Raw genomic sequence first — 16,406 nt, forward strand, 5'->3', positions numbered from 1 at the left:
CTTTGGGCAACTGGCGCATAACTGAAGTGGAGGATGATAGGATCCGTGTGTCGGATCAGCAGCCACATAATTTTTTATTTGAATGGCCTTTCAGAAAACTGTTTTTATCAGCTCAGTTTTTTGTCTTTTCATGGTTTCTAACAGACTTCATATGTTTTTTGATGGTTACTAATATACTATATATGGTTTTTTGTATAAAAACAGACTTGCATGTATGAGTCATTTTCCTCATTAATGGGGAGGCCCGGGATTTGGACATGGATATTTTTTGGCATATGGATTTGAGTAGTTCTTGCTAAAATCAACCCTGAGATGGTTTTGCTATATGTTTTTTTGAGGACATACGGTACTTAGAATGCTTAAATGCATATACAAATATAACTTTTTATTGCCTTAACAGAAAGTTCGATTTTTTCCTCGGAAAAAACATAGTTAAACTTGGTTTGAAATCTAGATCGTAGTGATCCCTATCTAGCTATGTTTCTTTGGAAACCCCTTGACCCTCGTGCTTCCCTGAGTTTCCCTAAAAGGGGAACGTGGGGCAACACTCCCCATTGAGTTTCCCCATCAGAGAAATGTGGGAAACATGAGAGGCACACCCCCACCTAGGGCAGCACATCCCCATGTAACACTTCTTTTTTGTCACAATTTGTGTTACAAGCAATAAGATCGAGCCAAAGTTCTACCAATTGCACTCTTTTTATTTAACATAAGAGGATTTCTCGTTTACTCTAATCACGTTCTACCTTGTATATTTGGTCAAAAAGCAATGCTATATACACATTAATATTTGGCTTGCCATCTAGATGCTAGAACTTATCTTTCATAGGGATCATACTCTCAACTGTATAATATTTTCCGATTCTTCGTATCATAAGGTCACACAATTTCACAAGCATACATACAAACATAGTGCATCATGTGTACATAAAATAAGTTATAATAATACGTCTAGCTTTGGTTTCTTGCCATTTCTCTTGAAGCACATCTACAGTTCAAAAATATTAGAACTATATGCATAAGATAGATAAACTTAGTTTGAACTCTGGATCACAGTCATCCCTATCCAGCTGTGTTATTATAAAGGACTACAGAAGCAAACTACCTACAAGAAAGAATTATCCATGACGGAAAATTCTTAACCATCAGTTCTATGTCAATAGTCGTAACTACCTTAAAGACTAGTTTAGAAGGGATAGTATTTTATATTTACTTGGAATATCCCCAAATCATTAATATATGCACTAATTGTCAAAATATCATTTTCTGAAGCCCGAAACATTGTCTTCCATGCAGAACCAACAAAGTTTCTGGTTCACAAAATATAAAAAAGGGCCTAACAAAAGCAGGTTCAGATTTTACAGCTCATTGGATTTTCCATGAATTAGATTAAAGCTGCTTTGCAGTATTATGAACCTCCAACATGTTTCTTCTATTACCTTTATAGAAAGAGAACACCATCCTAATTATTTGCACTCTCAATCAAGGATATTTGAATTTCCTCGCAATATTTAGACCCTACACTTTGATATGTAAAGTATATAGGTCACTAAGGAATCCACGCTTCAAGACCTTATGTTCCAATTAATTCTAAAGCCATAAAGTCAACTTCTAAACCCATAAATTAGCACTAAAGTCATATCAAAAGTAAAACTAATTCTCTGAATATCAATGAAAGAAACAAAAGACTGGATTGTAAAACATCACAGCTGAAAAAAATAGTCAAAACAAAAAGTAAAAAATAGCATGTCTTGGGCATTTCAGCACACCCAACTAGTCCTTGTGTTCCTTGTTCAACTGAGGTTGTTTCAAGAAGAGAATGCCGCACAAACAATGTTAATTCCAATGAGTGAAACCATTTCATTCAGTGCATGCTAATTTTATTCCAGTTCAGAGGTCATAATAACTGAAAGGAAGACACGCAAAATATCATCTTACAATCACTTTTATTGATGCAGGCTCCCCCATAGTTTCTCCACAGTAATAAGGCTAACTACACCCTAGCCAATGGTGATAAGGGAAAGCCTAGAAACCTTCAACTTTCAATTGGGTGGAAAATGTTGCAGAAGGAGACATTTCCTTTAAATTCCAAGACATTCCCAATAAGCATAAGATAATAAGCAATATGTCAATCAGGCTAGAGAGTACAGTGGCTACTAAAACGGTTTAGGTGTCTAGAACATTCCAAGAGCTAAAATATTATAAACATACAACAGATATGACTGACAATAAAAGAAAGAAATGAGCAAAAGCTAGGTGAAACCTATGAGCCACAAGAAAGCCATAAGTGCAAATAAAGTAGAGGAAGAGGATGGAGAAGAGGCAACGCTGTCCTCGTCAATGACTCTGATTAATTAATCATCAAACAGTTTTTTATTTCTCATTCTACTATGTCAGCTTAGTATATCAATTGTTTGATAATTGATATTTTACAGACTAAACCATTCTCTATTAACTAACCTATCTTAAGTTTGCCATGTTTGCCTTGAACCTATCCCAGTATAAAACCCTAAATTATCTTTCCAAAATAAATCCTAGAGATTGTGGATTTGCTTGTAGACTAAACTCATATAAAAGTAAAATCCTTCCAACGCATGCCATGTAATTTAGTCTCAGCCTCTATCAACATACTCTCATTATGTACCCAGGAAAATGTTCAAATTCTTGATATCTTTGAAACCTATAATCATGTGGGTCTCTATATATAAAACTACTACATTGTTGATGGTTTTACTAAGATCTTAACTATGAAATGAGGTTTATAATGGCATAGCACATTATATGATAACATGCCAATATATTTGAACCTCATAATTATCTCTATTTATTTATTTGAATAAGGAACTGTACGTGAAAATAATGACCCACTAACACTGCACATGTGTGCAGTTCCCTGAACATAGATAAGAACTAGCGAACATGTTACATGAAAGAATGAAAATGGGCCACAGATCTAGGAGGCTCTTTGGTACTTCACTAGAGATTTTCAGATGGAGTTACAGATCATTGTGCTGTCAAGTAACATATGCATCAAAAGAACAAAGGATGATAATTGAAATGCCAGAAAATAAAGCCTAAGAAGATTGAGGCACATAACATACATGCTCAAGTTGTCTAGATCGGGGATGTTGTTGAGCCAATCTATATCAAATGCATGATGAACAGGATTTGCGGAAGCAATGACGGTAGAACTTTCAGTGTTGGTTGTCACCATTTTATGTGTTATATTACAGGGTGAAGAGGCAAATCCTGATGCGCGCATTTCAGTGTCCCCTTCAGAAACTTTTAGTTTTCCAGATATTCCCATACTTCGGCCACTATAAGACTTTGAAATCATAGTAGAAGCACTAGGACTGCCAAATTTTAACAAATTGTCCCCAATTGCTGGGTAAAACTGCTGACCATTCAAATTCTGCTCAACAAGGACTCCAAAGCTTTGCATCTGCAAGAGCCGAAGGCTGTCGAATTTCATGAGAAACTTCAAACAGAAATATTGTTTATTTGCACAAGCAAATTACCAAATTGTTCATATACAATAGTTACAAAACAGTGAGTACGAGCCTACAGCACTTTAGAAAGGGAACCCACAAAAAATGAGAAAATACAAATTAGAAAAATATCTCAATGAAGTGCTCAAATAAAATTAAACATTAAGAACTTTGATAGTGACAACTAAATGACGAGAATTTGAAAGCAGATACACCCGTGGAGACAAACAATTCTGATTCATTGTAGCAGAAACCATGCCCTGAAATGAAATTAGAAAATATGGAGATGAGGTAACTCATTCCAATCTTGCAAGAATATGGCATAGACATAGAAAATGCAACAACAACAAAAAGATGCAAAGCAAGGAATGAATGGGCAGACAAAAACAAAAGAAAAAAGCACAAATAATTTGCGTTCAAGAAAGCCAAGAAATTGTGATGAATGTCACCGTTCTTCACAATTTGCAAATGCATGTTAGCCTGCACACTAATGGAAGAAAGTCATTCATCTTTCAATAAATATCCAAAATGAAAGGAGACAGCATAGATCACCTACATTTTGCATCCTTGCACCATGGTCAATCTTGTTCATATCCCTTGCATCCCTCTGAGTGCATTCTCGATTCGAAACTTTCCAACCACTAGGATCTACACCTTTGTTACTTTGTCTAACATCAGTTTCAGAGCCACCACTATTTTTCTTAGGAGATGGACTGCTCAACCTATACCCATTATCAATCCCTTTCGTAACTTCAGATGCATATTCTAAATGCCGTTCCATGGATTTAACAGGTGCAAAATGTTTAGTTTTCATACAATACTGCGGTGAGACTAGAGTCCGCCTTTTACTTTGGCATAATCCAGGTCCACTGATACCATCCTTCACACAATAGTCAGACAACACATCATCTGGAGATTCCAACAGTTCATTATACTTCTTAGCTAATGAACCAGGTGTTATAAAATTATCATGAGTTTTTGTTCTATCTGCTGCTTTTTCACTCCGGTTTGCATCCACAGGAGTTGAAGCATCACGTAACCGTTTCCTTAATATAGAGGGAGTATTCATAAAGCTCTTGGCAGCACTCTTCAGTATAGATTCTGGGCTCTTGTCATTGAAAGCAGATCCCCATGGGTTGCCAGGAGGAGTAAAGCAATCAACTGATGACATTATCATTTGCCGCACACCAAGTGGACTGTATGCCTGATGAAGATAGCCACATGAATTAATCAAATCACAATTAGCAAATGGAATATCCCAATTTGACAGACGAGGTGGTTCATAAAACAAAGACTCAGAATTTGGATTTTCTGATTGAACATCAGTATTACCACCGGCACCCATTTCACAAACCACCTTCCTATTAACATCAGCTGTCATTGACAGTGGAGCTGATTGAGGACTTTTATCCTGGTTAGCAAGCTTTAAATTCTCACTAGAAGGCAAGCAAACCTGTAGAAGCTCATCACAGTGCCGTAACTCAGATGAATTACAAACTCCACCATCAATTGCAGAAACAGGCTTTTCAGGAGAGCAAAGCAACTGTTTTCTATCAACAAAACTGCTAAGAGATACATCAGCTGCACCAGAACCAAGTGGTGACCATGAAGCAGAGAAAGTCGATGTGCACACTTTAGGAGATGACATGGCTACATCACAACAACTTGAACGATGATATCCGTGTAGCAAAGAAGATGATTTGTGCTCTGCATCAGAGCTAGGCGCTATAGAATGATACCCAAGAGCAGTAGAGGCCACACAGTTTGACAGATTACCAGCATTAGAAACTTCCTGGGGGCTGTCAACAGAGAAGGTATTTCCTGAAATGACAGACTCCAAAAAATCGTTCATTTGATAAGAAGGCACAGACATTGTCGCTTTGTCTCTGCCAACACCAGAAAATTCAGGCATTCCATCTGCTGTCAGATAAGCCCTACCATCTGTGTCAAAGCAAAGAGGAAGAGGAGGGTTTGGTGAATCTTTTACTTCATCATCCAATCTCATATCACTTTGAGTTTTCTTGAGATCTAGATTGTTGTCTCCAAGATGCAAAGTACTAGTTGTAGCCGCTTCTATCAAGCCGGACTGGATACCAACTCTTGAAACAGATTCCTGACTGCATACAAATTGCTGCTCTGTCACAGTGCCTGCCATCACTACATCACTGGATGTTTCTGCAGCAGTCGATAAAGCAGGTAACAGGGTTGGCTGAGCAGTAGGCAACTCTGGTAGCTGGATAGACAGGCCTGATGCCAAATATGAATCCAGTTTCTTTTTTATTGAACTATTCCAGTGGTTCTTTATTGAATTGTCTGTCCTGAAAACATAGAAAAGAATCTGTGTGATTAGGTAGCTTTACTTTCAGCAAAATACATAACAAAAGTCGGAAATACATTGCAGTAATTTTTGTCCTCATTAATAAATCAAAACAACAAAATAAAATTAATTAAAAACCAGCTGTATAGATGGTTCCAATGATCAAGGTACCAAAGGTTTTTAATCGGTATGCAAGATATCTCATCTTTTTAAAGGAAATAGCTAAAACACTTATTTGAAGCATATTTTAGTGTTTTACCAATACATAAAATATCTGAAGACAACAAAAAGATAATGAAGATATTTCGTGCTACATGAATGAGCCACATCTCTTCAGACTTCAAATTTAGTCGCAACACATAACCATAAATTACTCAGAAACAATAACACATTCCACGAAGAGCAAGTACTTTGACATAGAATCATTCAGACAGGAGGTTTTCGATAACATTTAGTGCTACAACACAAATGTGCCACATCTCGCCATTGCATGTCAGAAACAATCATTATAGTTTCAAAATTTTCCTCAGGAAAAAACTCACTGAGAGCAGAGAGTTAGAGTTAATCTAAGATTTTGCAAAAACTTGGGAAAGACTACATTATAAAAGGACAACTTTGATTAACTTACCCTGCAGCACTCTGTAATCTAAATGTTACAGTCTTCCATTGAAAAATTATTACTTTCAACATATAACTATGGTTAGCACCTATAAATGTGGTTAGAAAACCTCATTGTTTTGCATTTTAAATACCCGACCCTTATGTTGAAAATTCATTACTTTCAATGTGTAACTATGATTTAAAACTATAACTGTGGTTGGAAAACCATCAACTGTTTTGCATTTTAATAATCTGGATACCACTACAAGGGAGGATTGGAAAGGGATTTTCATCTGATCCTTAACAACTATTTTGAGACTCAAAATGAAGATTTTCAGACACGGAGTTCCTCATTACAAATCCTTTACACGTTTTCTTGAGAAAATCTCCATGTTTTGCATTTTAATACCTAGATAAGTGTCTTAATTTCTATACAGTTGTGCATCTCTTTGTTTCAGACCTTATAGTGGCCACTGCACTCCATAGATGCATGTGGAACTTGCAAATGAATGGATGTTCCTTTCTCAAGATGCTAAACATGCTAGAATGTTTGAATACATCACAGTGCACACAACCAATACACATGTGGAACTGGTAAATGAACGTGAATTCCCTTCTCAAGCATGTACAATAAACTTGCTAGAATGTTTGAACACATTCAGATTTTGTTTTCAGTAACCTAGATACCACTACAGTGGCGTGATTTGCAAAGGGATTAATCTGATCCTTAACAATTATTTCAAGACCCAATTGAAGATTTTAGACAAGGAGGTCGTTCATACAAATCCTTTACATGTTGTTTCAAGAAAACCTCCATGTTTTGCATTTTAGTTACCTAGATGCAAGTCTTAATGTCTATCATGTTATGCATTTTTCTTGTTTCAAACTTTAGAGTGGCCATTGCACTTCATCATTCATGTGGAACTGGAAAATGAGTGGGCCTTCCTTTCTCGGGCAGAAGATCACTGAATGCTAAACTTGCTAGAATATTTGAACACATTCAGCCTTTCAGGTACAACCTGAGAGTGATGAAATGCTTCCTCAAATGATTTTGTTCTACATAAGCCCACGATATTTTGTCTAGTTAAACATTGGGTCAGGTTCAGAGGATAAATATGCAAAATCAAAATTTTTAAAGAAATTGGTGATCGGACAAGTGGTTGGGTTGAGAGTTCCATTTGAAAGGGTAATGTGATGTTCCTTGACTGTTTTACAACATTCATGTATTGCTAAATTTTCCTCATAAGATATGCACATTTGCAAGTGAATTGAATGCAACACAGTAGAGGTCAGAGGAAAAAAATCTGTTAAACGAAAAATTTTCTGCAGATGAAACTTCACAGTGGTAGATCTTTCCTTGTCTATATGCATTGGATGTTATAGGTAATTTGAACTTTTCCTCTCTGCTTATTCATGGCAGAAAATATCAGACACCTGAACACTCCAAGGATAAAACCAAATCCAAAAAAATCAGCTGCTTAGATTCTTACATAGTAAACTAGCATTTCTAAGGTAAATGAAAATAAATCCCATTAATCCATTTCATGGCATCTGAAGCCTGCAATGAAAGTCATTCTGCTCCCTGATCTTATTGCCCAATATACTCAAAATGATTGTCTGCATTCAGAAATGTGATTTAACAAACTACAGATTCTTCGGAAGAAAGGGCAGAAGCCTACATCACTATAAAGTTCATACAACATAACAGATAAAAAAAATTACAGAATACAATCACATAACAACACAGCACATATCATGGTAATTTCAGTAAATCCTGATCTTCAGCATCCTTCGCAACAATTTTGTCATTTTCACAAGCGAAAACACAGCTCCTGTGAAGATTTAAGGCATCCAATCATGTGACAAATGCATATTTCATCTGCATGTAAAGATATTATTTATTGGAATTTAAATTTTATACCTTCCAGGTAAGAACTTTGCTATTTCTGCCCACTTGTTCCCGTATAATTGGTGAGCACGGATAAGTGCCAACTCTTCCTCCTGACTCCATGCATCTTTCTTTATTTCAGGATTGAGATGATTGTGCCATCTGCATATATTTGAAAAAACAAATCAACATTTTAATGGATAACACCACTCCATGCATATTTGAATCATTAGACTGCACAATGTAAAATTTAATAAATATGCTCATCCACATCTATAATCATGACTCTATTCATGAGTAGTAGGTACCATATGCATCATTATGAAAACACAATTATAATAGAAGATAGAGCATCAAAGTCTCCAGAGATTTTGCAGTGTACAACTTGAATCATGATGGAAGATGCTTGAATAAACAAGCTGTTTCTTCTGGAAATTCTTAATTGGAGCTTAGTTTGTGATTAAAGCATCAATTGGTAGTTAGTTCATTCTAGGTCTTAGTCATCATGAACCTAAAGATTTGTGATCAGGCATAAAGATGATTGAACCTAAGGTTGACAAAGTGTCTCATCCACTCATGACAAGAACTAAAGGCAGGACACAGTGCTTGCTACACAAGTTCGATCAAAAGGAAGTACACCAGTTGCTGGCAATAAATACAGCAAAGTGCTGATACAGGTATACTAGAAGTATAAACACAAAGTACTTACAGGCATTCACAATTGTATGTTAACAACTTGAAAATGAAAAAACTGATCTTACTAAGTACGGTGTGCAGAAACCATTTAACTTCTCAACTACAAAATCTCTAAAAGGAGATCATCAACCTCCAATACAAGAAAGGACTTCTTTAATAAATTAATTAGATAAAGATAGCTTTATTAATGTCCAAATTTTCAAGGTTATGGAGTTGATCACCCAATGAGGGACTTGACCTCATTAGGGAGGAGAAGAGGATCAAAGGACAAATTTTCTTTGAGATTTGAATTCAATGATCCTAATGAGGACACTAGCCAATGGAAAACTAGGGCAAGAAATGGTCCTTGAGCTAGGGGTTGCTATATCTCGAGATCCCACCGTCGTATTTGCTTCAAATTTGGAAGGCCTCTAGAGCAAACCTCAGCGCAGTTGTGGACCAAAAATCAAAGTGTTTCGATGGCTACATTGTGAGATAATTGATGCCCTAGGTGACCTAGGGAGGTGAAAAGAATAATCGTTGAAAATGATCACGAATGGAGGATTAGTGCCTTCTCCTTTGGGAGAGATGGAGTCAAGGACAATTTATGGTTTGGGAAGAATTCAACCAATCAAGTAGGCTTTCTTGCTTGGGAAGCAAGGTGATATGCTCTCTAGGAACGGCTAAGAGGATTCTCGAGGCTAGGGTTTGGGAATATATCTTGCAAAGATAATTCCTAGGCCTGGAAATCCTTATGGAGAATTAGGCTTTGTGTGATCTTTGTGGAATTGGTGTCAATAGGTTATGGGACCACAAGGGACCGAACGGACCCAGAATTACGTCAAGGGTATGGAGTTGATCACCCAATGAGGGGCTTGACCTAATTAGGGAGGAGAAGAGGATCAAAGGACAAATTTTCTTTGAGATTTGAATTCAATGATCCTAATGAGGACACTAGCCAATGGAAAACTAGGTCAAGAAATGGTCTTTGATTTAGGGCTTGCTATATCTCGAGATCCCACAATCATATTTGCTTCAAATTTGGTGGGCCTCTAGAGCAACCCTCAGCGTAGTTGTGGACCAAAATTCGAAGTGTTTGGATGGCTAGATCAAGGATATTTGGGAACGGGAACAAAAACGGGGAGCGGGAGTGGAAGCAGGAATGGGAGTGACATTTTCAAAAGCTCTCGGTTTGGGAGCGATTCCCGAAGCATTTTTTATATAATATATATTTTTATATATTTTGATGCATATACGTCAACAAAAACATGTAGAATGATGAATTAGATATAAAAAACATAGATTGAACCATATAACGACAATCATCTAGAAGTTATAATCTTCATCCACTACGTCCACAAGTTAGTAACATACAACATATTGAGTCTCATGATTCATCAACTTAAAGTTTCAAGCTTTCAAAATTCAATATATAACATTTATCATCATTGATAACCAAAGTTGTACTTGTAAGCTAAGCGTAACCATTACAACAAAAAATATCTAACATGAAATGAAATGTTATAAAATGAAATGAAATGAAACAACTTTCAGCGTTCACAAAGCATCATATTCATAATTCATTACTAATAATTGATGCCCTATGTGACCTATGTATATAGATGCCCTATGTGAGGATTAGTGCCTTGTCATTTGGGAGAGATGGAGTCAAGGAGAATTTATGGTTTGGGAAGAATTCACCCAATCAAGTTGGCCTTCAACAACTTCGCATTGCATTTAGAGCATGAGAACAACTGTTGCAAGGACTTTTTACTTCGGTTTGCAATATATGGTGACTTATCGAGATGTATTTAACATAAATTATCTCTAGGAACATTCCCCCATTCATACATTGCCCATGACATGATGCAACACTATAAAGAACAAAAAATTCCACAATTTCATATAGATTAGCAGTAAATTTCAGACTTGTATGGCGAAAATTCCTACAACATTCATGTCACAAAAGTAAATGACAAGAATAAGCATTAAAAGAGTACTTACATGTATTAAAGAGTATATCCAATCATCGAATTATGCCAATAATGAAGCTCGAAGACAAGAGAGAGATATCCAAACATCAAAATTCATCCATAACATCCAAACTCGTCCTCCAAAAGGGATAGCGGAAAATTCACAAGAGCAAATAACACAATCCAAGTGATGATCTTCAAAACGAATCATCTCACTTCTATTTATACACTCTCTAATGAATTTGATTTAGCTAAATTGGCCTAATTGAGCCCCTAAAATAAAATAATGTGCATAATAACAATACTTTTGGTGACAAGCCCACCAAATAGCTCCATAATAAGAATAATTAGCCTCTCAAGAGGGCAGAATGATCAATATAGTGAGTCATTGGGCCTCTGAGAAGGCCTAATGAAGTCCAAGGGGTGCCATGATGTGAAAATGGACTCCAAACATAGTGGACAAGGGGTTGGCCCCTTGTTTTCCAAGCAAGAACCTGTGGTGCTCCCAAGTGGGTGTGGGGGCATAAGGACATCCTCATGGGTCTCCAAGTGGATCGAAAATGCCTGTAGACCATCTGTAAGGGCTAGGATGATGATGTAAGCCCTCCCTCTACATCGGGAGACATCCTCGAGATCCTAGAACATTTGCCAAGTGTATGGTGCAAGTGTAGAGCCGGTTAGGCATAATGAACCAGGTGCATCATCCTCATCCAAAAGGTGGAACAAGTGCCAATGTGGCCCTCTAGAGGGCCAGGACCCCATATAGGGAGACCAGGCCCCAATGGAAACCCACCTACAATCCTGCATAAAATCCAATGCGTAATCCCCATGCCCTCCAATACAACAAATCATTAGAGTAATCAAGTAAAAGATCTTACAAGTCATGGGATCAATAGGACACTTCATGGTGTCATGCCCTTCCATAGTGGCTTTTGGCATGTACAAGTGTCTCCAAGCTCAATAAGGGGTTAATCAAGGACCCTATTAGGTGGTTTCAACCTTTAAAGGAGGTGACATGTCCATGGTACATTCATCAAGTGGCAGATGGCAAATGATATAGTAATGGAACAGAGTAGAGATGTGGGGAAAGCCCACACCTAGGTATTTGAGTGTAGGAGGGAGCAAATCATGGTACATGAGTTACCCCGACCCTTGTTTTTCCACCCTTCTTCATATGAATCATGCACTGTAACATAAGCAATTGGACTCTCGCAACCATAGCCCAACCTTAGCCCATTCAGGGGGAAATAAGCTAGTTTCAAAGCCATAAATACAGTCAGCTTAATAATTGAGGTAAAGCTGGCCTAAAATGCATCTAAGTGCACTGATAGCCAGTGAATTGAACCACTACATATGTATATGTCGTGGTTACCTCAACCTCACTCCCTGTAAAATAAATTGGTAATTTGAAGAGGAACTTAGACACGTTAAAAACTTGTTAACCCCCAGTAGTACTTCTACAACTGCAAGGTTAAGAAGCAGTGAGATTCCATCACCATGGTCTCATTTCAAATGCATCCATATATTAGCATTGATCAGGGCTCCTTCCATAATCAGTCTCATCATATTCCAGAAACTGCTATTTTTGGCAGTTTTATTTTTTTCCAATATTGACATGTACAAGGCCTGCATGTCAAGGATGATTACCTATTCTTGACCCTTGTAAAAAAGTGAGGCTAATGAGAATTCTTCTGGCTGCATGCAAGATAATCAATCTAGCCTGCATTTTTGCTTTATGAAGTTATGCTGATGCTCCATCTTTTCACAATCAGTATTTTCTTCTTTTGGCTTTTTTGGAGAAAAACTGTTTTTTGGGAACATCTATAAACAACAGCTTTTATATGTGCCAGGTACAGGTTGAAACTTGAGTCATGTTTCCAAGCAGGCATTGGTTGTCTGCTTCGGGTTTCCAATGGTTGAATGAGTGAGAGCTTAAGAGCATTGTTAAGAAGGCTTATAAGTTATTTTCCCATCAATTTGGCATGTGCCAGTCACTAACAGATTTCCCTTCCATGTAACTTCCAATAAGGTCAAAACATAAATCAAATTTGGCATGGTTGAGTTAGGGAAATCCAAAGGTTTAAAATCAAGTGTGAAAATTCAATTAAAGAGACACGGTGCAGTTGATTAGGTTGGTGGCTGGCCATTTAGAGACGAAGTCAAATTTTAAAAATATTTATCTTATCCATGCATGTAATGAAAGGGATTAAAGCAAACTGCTGTTGCAAAATGTGGAACAAGGAAAAGCCTCAAGCTATAGCAGTAGGTTATTAAAGGCCAAGACAGCAAGGCTGAGATTGACCATATCTGTTCATTCTCATCTTTGAGATAAGTTTTTTAATTCACAAGTTCGTGTCGTTGTGTGTCAAATGATAATTTTTCTCCACTTCGTTTCACATCTCCAATTGGATTCGTTGAGCTGAGGAGATGAGTATGATACTTCATGGACAGCAGCCAGATGAACTGAGGACACCTCTGGATCTCCTATAAATGTGAGGACAAGATCAGCCGTTCATGAATGAAAACTACTGAATTGAAGGGGATCTTTCTCCAAAGTTGACAACAAACAATCACAGGAGGACAAAGCAGAAAGGTCATACAAACATCACAGGTGGCAAACAGTGACTGGCTAGGTTTGTGGTGGATAAAACAAGCAGGTTGTTCTTGTCCATTTGGAAGATAATTAAACTCATCCTTATGCAAAGATTTCAATGTTAATACGCAACCAGCGAGATTCCATGCTTGCGGAACTTTATACCCTGTAGGAAGTTGTGGGATTAGATCTATTGCAGCAGGACTAAGGATATGTTGCTGTTAGGTAAACTGCTAAAAAAATAGACGGGATCAGCAGTTAATAACATAATAACAGATTTATGTCAGATTTTCAGCCAAGCAGATTACCTCAAATTGCCATAAAACAGAGAGACATTGAAAAAAAGCCCCCTGGAAATGACATCACCCTTGGAGGCTTTTCTGCTCGCATGTGTGGCTTAATTGAGGCTTATTTTTATGTTTACATTATTTTGGCTATCTTTGGGGATCGGCTTGATGACCTGTCCACCTTGGATGGACTTTGTAATATTCCTAAAGGAAATTTACAATAATAAACAAAGCAAACATAGCAAAAACACACTAAAAAATTCAACCTACATTAAACACCCCTAAAATGCCATAATCTGCATTGAGCTGAGCCATTTTATTAATATAAATGCTGGGTACAAGAAAAGACCAGAATGCATGCCCGGGTGATGAAATCAGCTGCTCGGACACAAGTGTAGCTGTTCCCAACAAAGCTCTGTGCTATCCCTTTGAAATCTGCACTGCTGGCTGCAAACAATCGCTGCTAGGACCTCCTCCAGTGCTCAGAAAATTCAAGGAAATTAACCCCGGGCTCTCCTCCAATAACCCACAAAAACTCACAAAAGAATTGGCCAAATGTTGACCTCGTAATTTCGGCCCAAATTCCCCTATCTCCTCTGACTGCTGGGTATTTCGACCCGCCTATAAATGATGTTGCTAAGTGCCCACAAAATGGCTGAGATATTCAGCGATTCTCCTCCAGGAACTCCTCCACAAAGCTCAGCCCCAAATTTCTCTTCTTCCTTGTGTCCCACATGTGGCACGAAATAGAACTGCAAGGGCCCACGCCGTCTCTGCTGAACCCACTCCACAAACACACTGCAATGCTCCGGGATCGATCTAAAAACGATGGACCACCTGTAAATGATGTTGCTAAGTGCCAGCAAAATTGCTGAGATATTCAGCAATTCTCCTCTTGGAACTCCTCTACAAAGCTCAGCCCCAAATTTCTATTCTTCCTTGTGTCCCACGTGTGGCACGAATTAGAACTGCGCTGGCCCTACGCAGTCTCTACTGAACCCACTCCACAAACACACTACAATGCTACCGGATTGATCTGAAAATGATGGATAGTCCCCCTCCTAGGGCTGGCACTCAAAGTCCACCGAAGCAAGTGTGATATTCTCTCCTGAAAATCTCTTGTGCTCAACAGCACATGTAGACTTGGCTTCCAGCTCAAGCGTGCTACTCAAAGTGAATGCTCAAATGATCAAAGATGCTCAAAATGAGTGCCTCCTATCTTGTCTTTGTGCCTCCAATTTGCCCATGTGGGGGCCCAGCCACTAAAAGCTCCATCCTTTCCCTCCAAGAAAAGCATATTTCCAAGAGGGGAGCATATTTCCTCCTTGGAGTGGTCCCCACCCTCCACTAACCATTTGATTTTTCCCTTTTCTCCTAAGTTGGGCCCTTGCCTTAACTCCAAAACTCAAGTGGGGTCCCGCAACCCACTTTTCCTAAGTGAAAGTGCAAAATATGACAATAATTAGCAAAATTGATCTTTCCCCTTAGCAATATTGCTAAGTGGGAATATCATAGTCCTCCCCCCCCCAAAATGTTGTTTGTCCTCAAGTAACTACAATGATGTATGTTGGAGTATATGCTCTCCCTCCCAAGTGGCATCCTCATCAGGTAGATTCCTCCATCTGATCAAAAACTCCCTGATGACTCTGTTCCGCAAGTGTCTCTCACGGGTGTCCAAAATGGCCTCTGGCTCCAAGACCAGATGCCCCTCATCATCCATGGGCAGTAACTCTGTAGTTGTTGTCACCTACTGCCCCAGTGCCTTTTTCAGGCAAGATACATGGAAAATGTTGTGAATTCGGCTCCCTGGGGGTAGCTCCAACTCATACGCTACCTCCCCAACCCTCCCGGTGACTCTATATGACCCATAAAAGTGGGGCTTGAGCTTCTCGTCCCCCTTCTGCTTGAGCATGGACTATCTGTACGGCTGAAGTCTCTGGAAAACCAGATCCCCAACTTCAAAATACCTCTCTACTCGTCCTTTGTCAGCATAGAGCTTTTGTTGGTTTTGTGTTGTCAATAGGTTGTCTTTGAGAGCCTGTAAAATATCTTGGCTCTCCTGAATCTAATCTTTGGCCCTCGAGGCCTTGCTGCCTCCAAACATCACATCAGCAAAAGATAATGCAACATAATCATACAAAGGACTGAATGGGGACATACCTATGGACATGGTACGTTGTGTTGTCACAGTTGCGTAGATAGCCCTCCATCCACTTGTTTACAATCTTGTTACCACCATCCGTCTGAGGGTGGGAACTAGTGCTCGGGGTGAGCTCTGTACCCACCAGTCGGAACAACTCCTGCCAAAATCCCCCCATGACCCTGTTGTCCCGGTCACTGACAATGGTCTTCGCAAGACCATGAAGCCGAAACACCTCCCTAAAAAACAAAGAAGTGGGCAAATTTTGTCAATATGTCTACTACCACGTACATGCAGTCCTTGCCTTGGACTGTACGCAACCCGGTGATAAAATCCATCGAGATACTCTCCCATTTCCCCTTAGGGATAGGAAGAGGTTGTAACAACCCAGAAGGGTGAGTCTATTCACCCTTGTTCCTTTGGCATGTATCACACTCCTGAATGT

General features: G+C 38.6%; 1 protein-coding gene across 1 annotated transcript in view; it reads right to left on the reverse strand.

The window, feature by feature from the left end:
* LOC149153445 (transcription factor MYB3R-1-like) overlaps positions 1-16,406 on the reverse strand; it is a 130,768-nt gene that overhangs the window by 61,298 nt on the left and 53,064 nt on the right. Inside the window, exons 6-8 of the mRNA XM_089441539.1 lie at positions 8,327-8,455; positions 4,045-5,806; positions 3,102-3,442 (exon numbers count right to left, since the gene is read on the reverse strand). Of these exons, the coding sequence (XP_089297665.1) occupies positions 3,102-3,442; positions 4,045-5,806; positions 8,327-8,455 (2,232 nt within the window). The remainder of the gene's footprint in view (positions 1-3,101; positions 3,443-4,044; positions 5,807-8,326; positions 8,456-16,406) is intronic.

Source organism: Pinus tabuliformis, chromosome 9 (genome assembly GCF_031772625.1).
Source record: "Pinus tabuliformis cultivar Carrire ecotype Pingquan chromosome 9, CPIR1, whole genome shotgun sequence".
NCBI lineage: Eukaryota > Viridiplantae > Streptophyta > Pinopsida > Pinales > Pinaceae > Pinus > Pinus tabuliformis.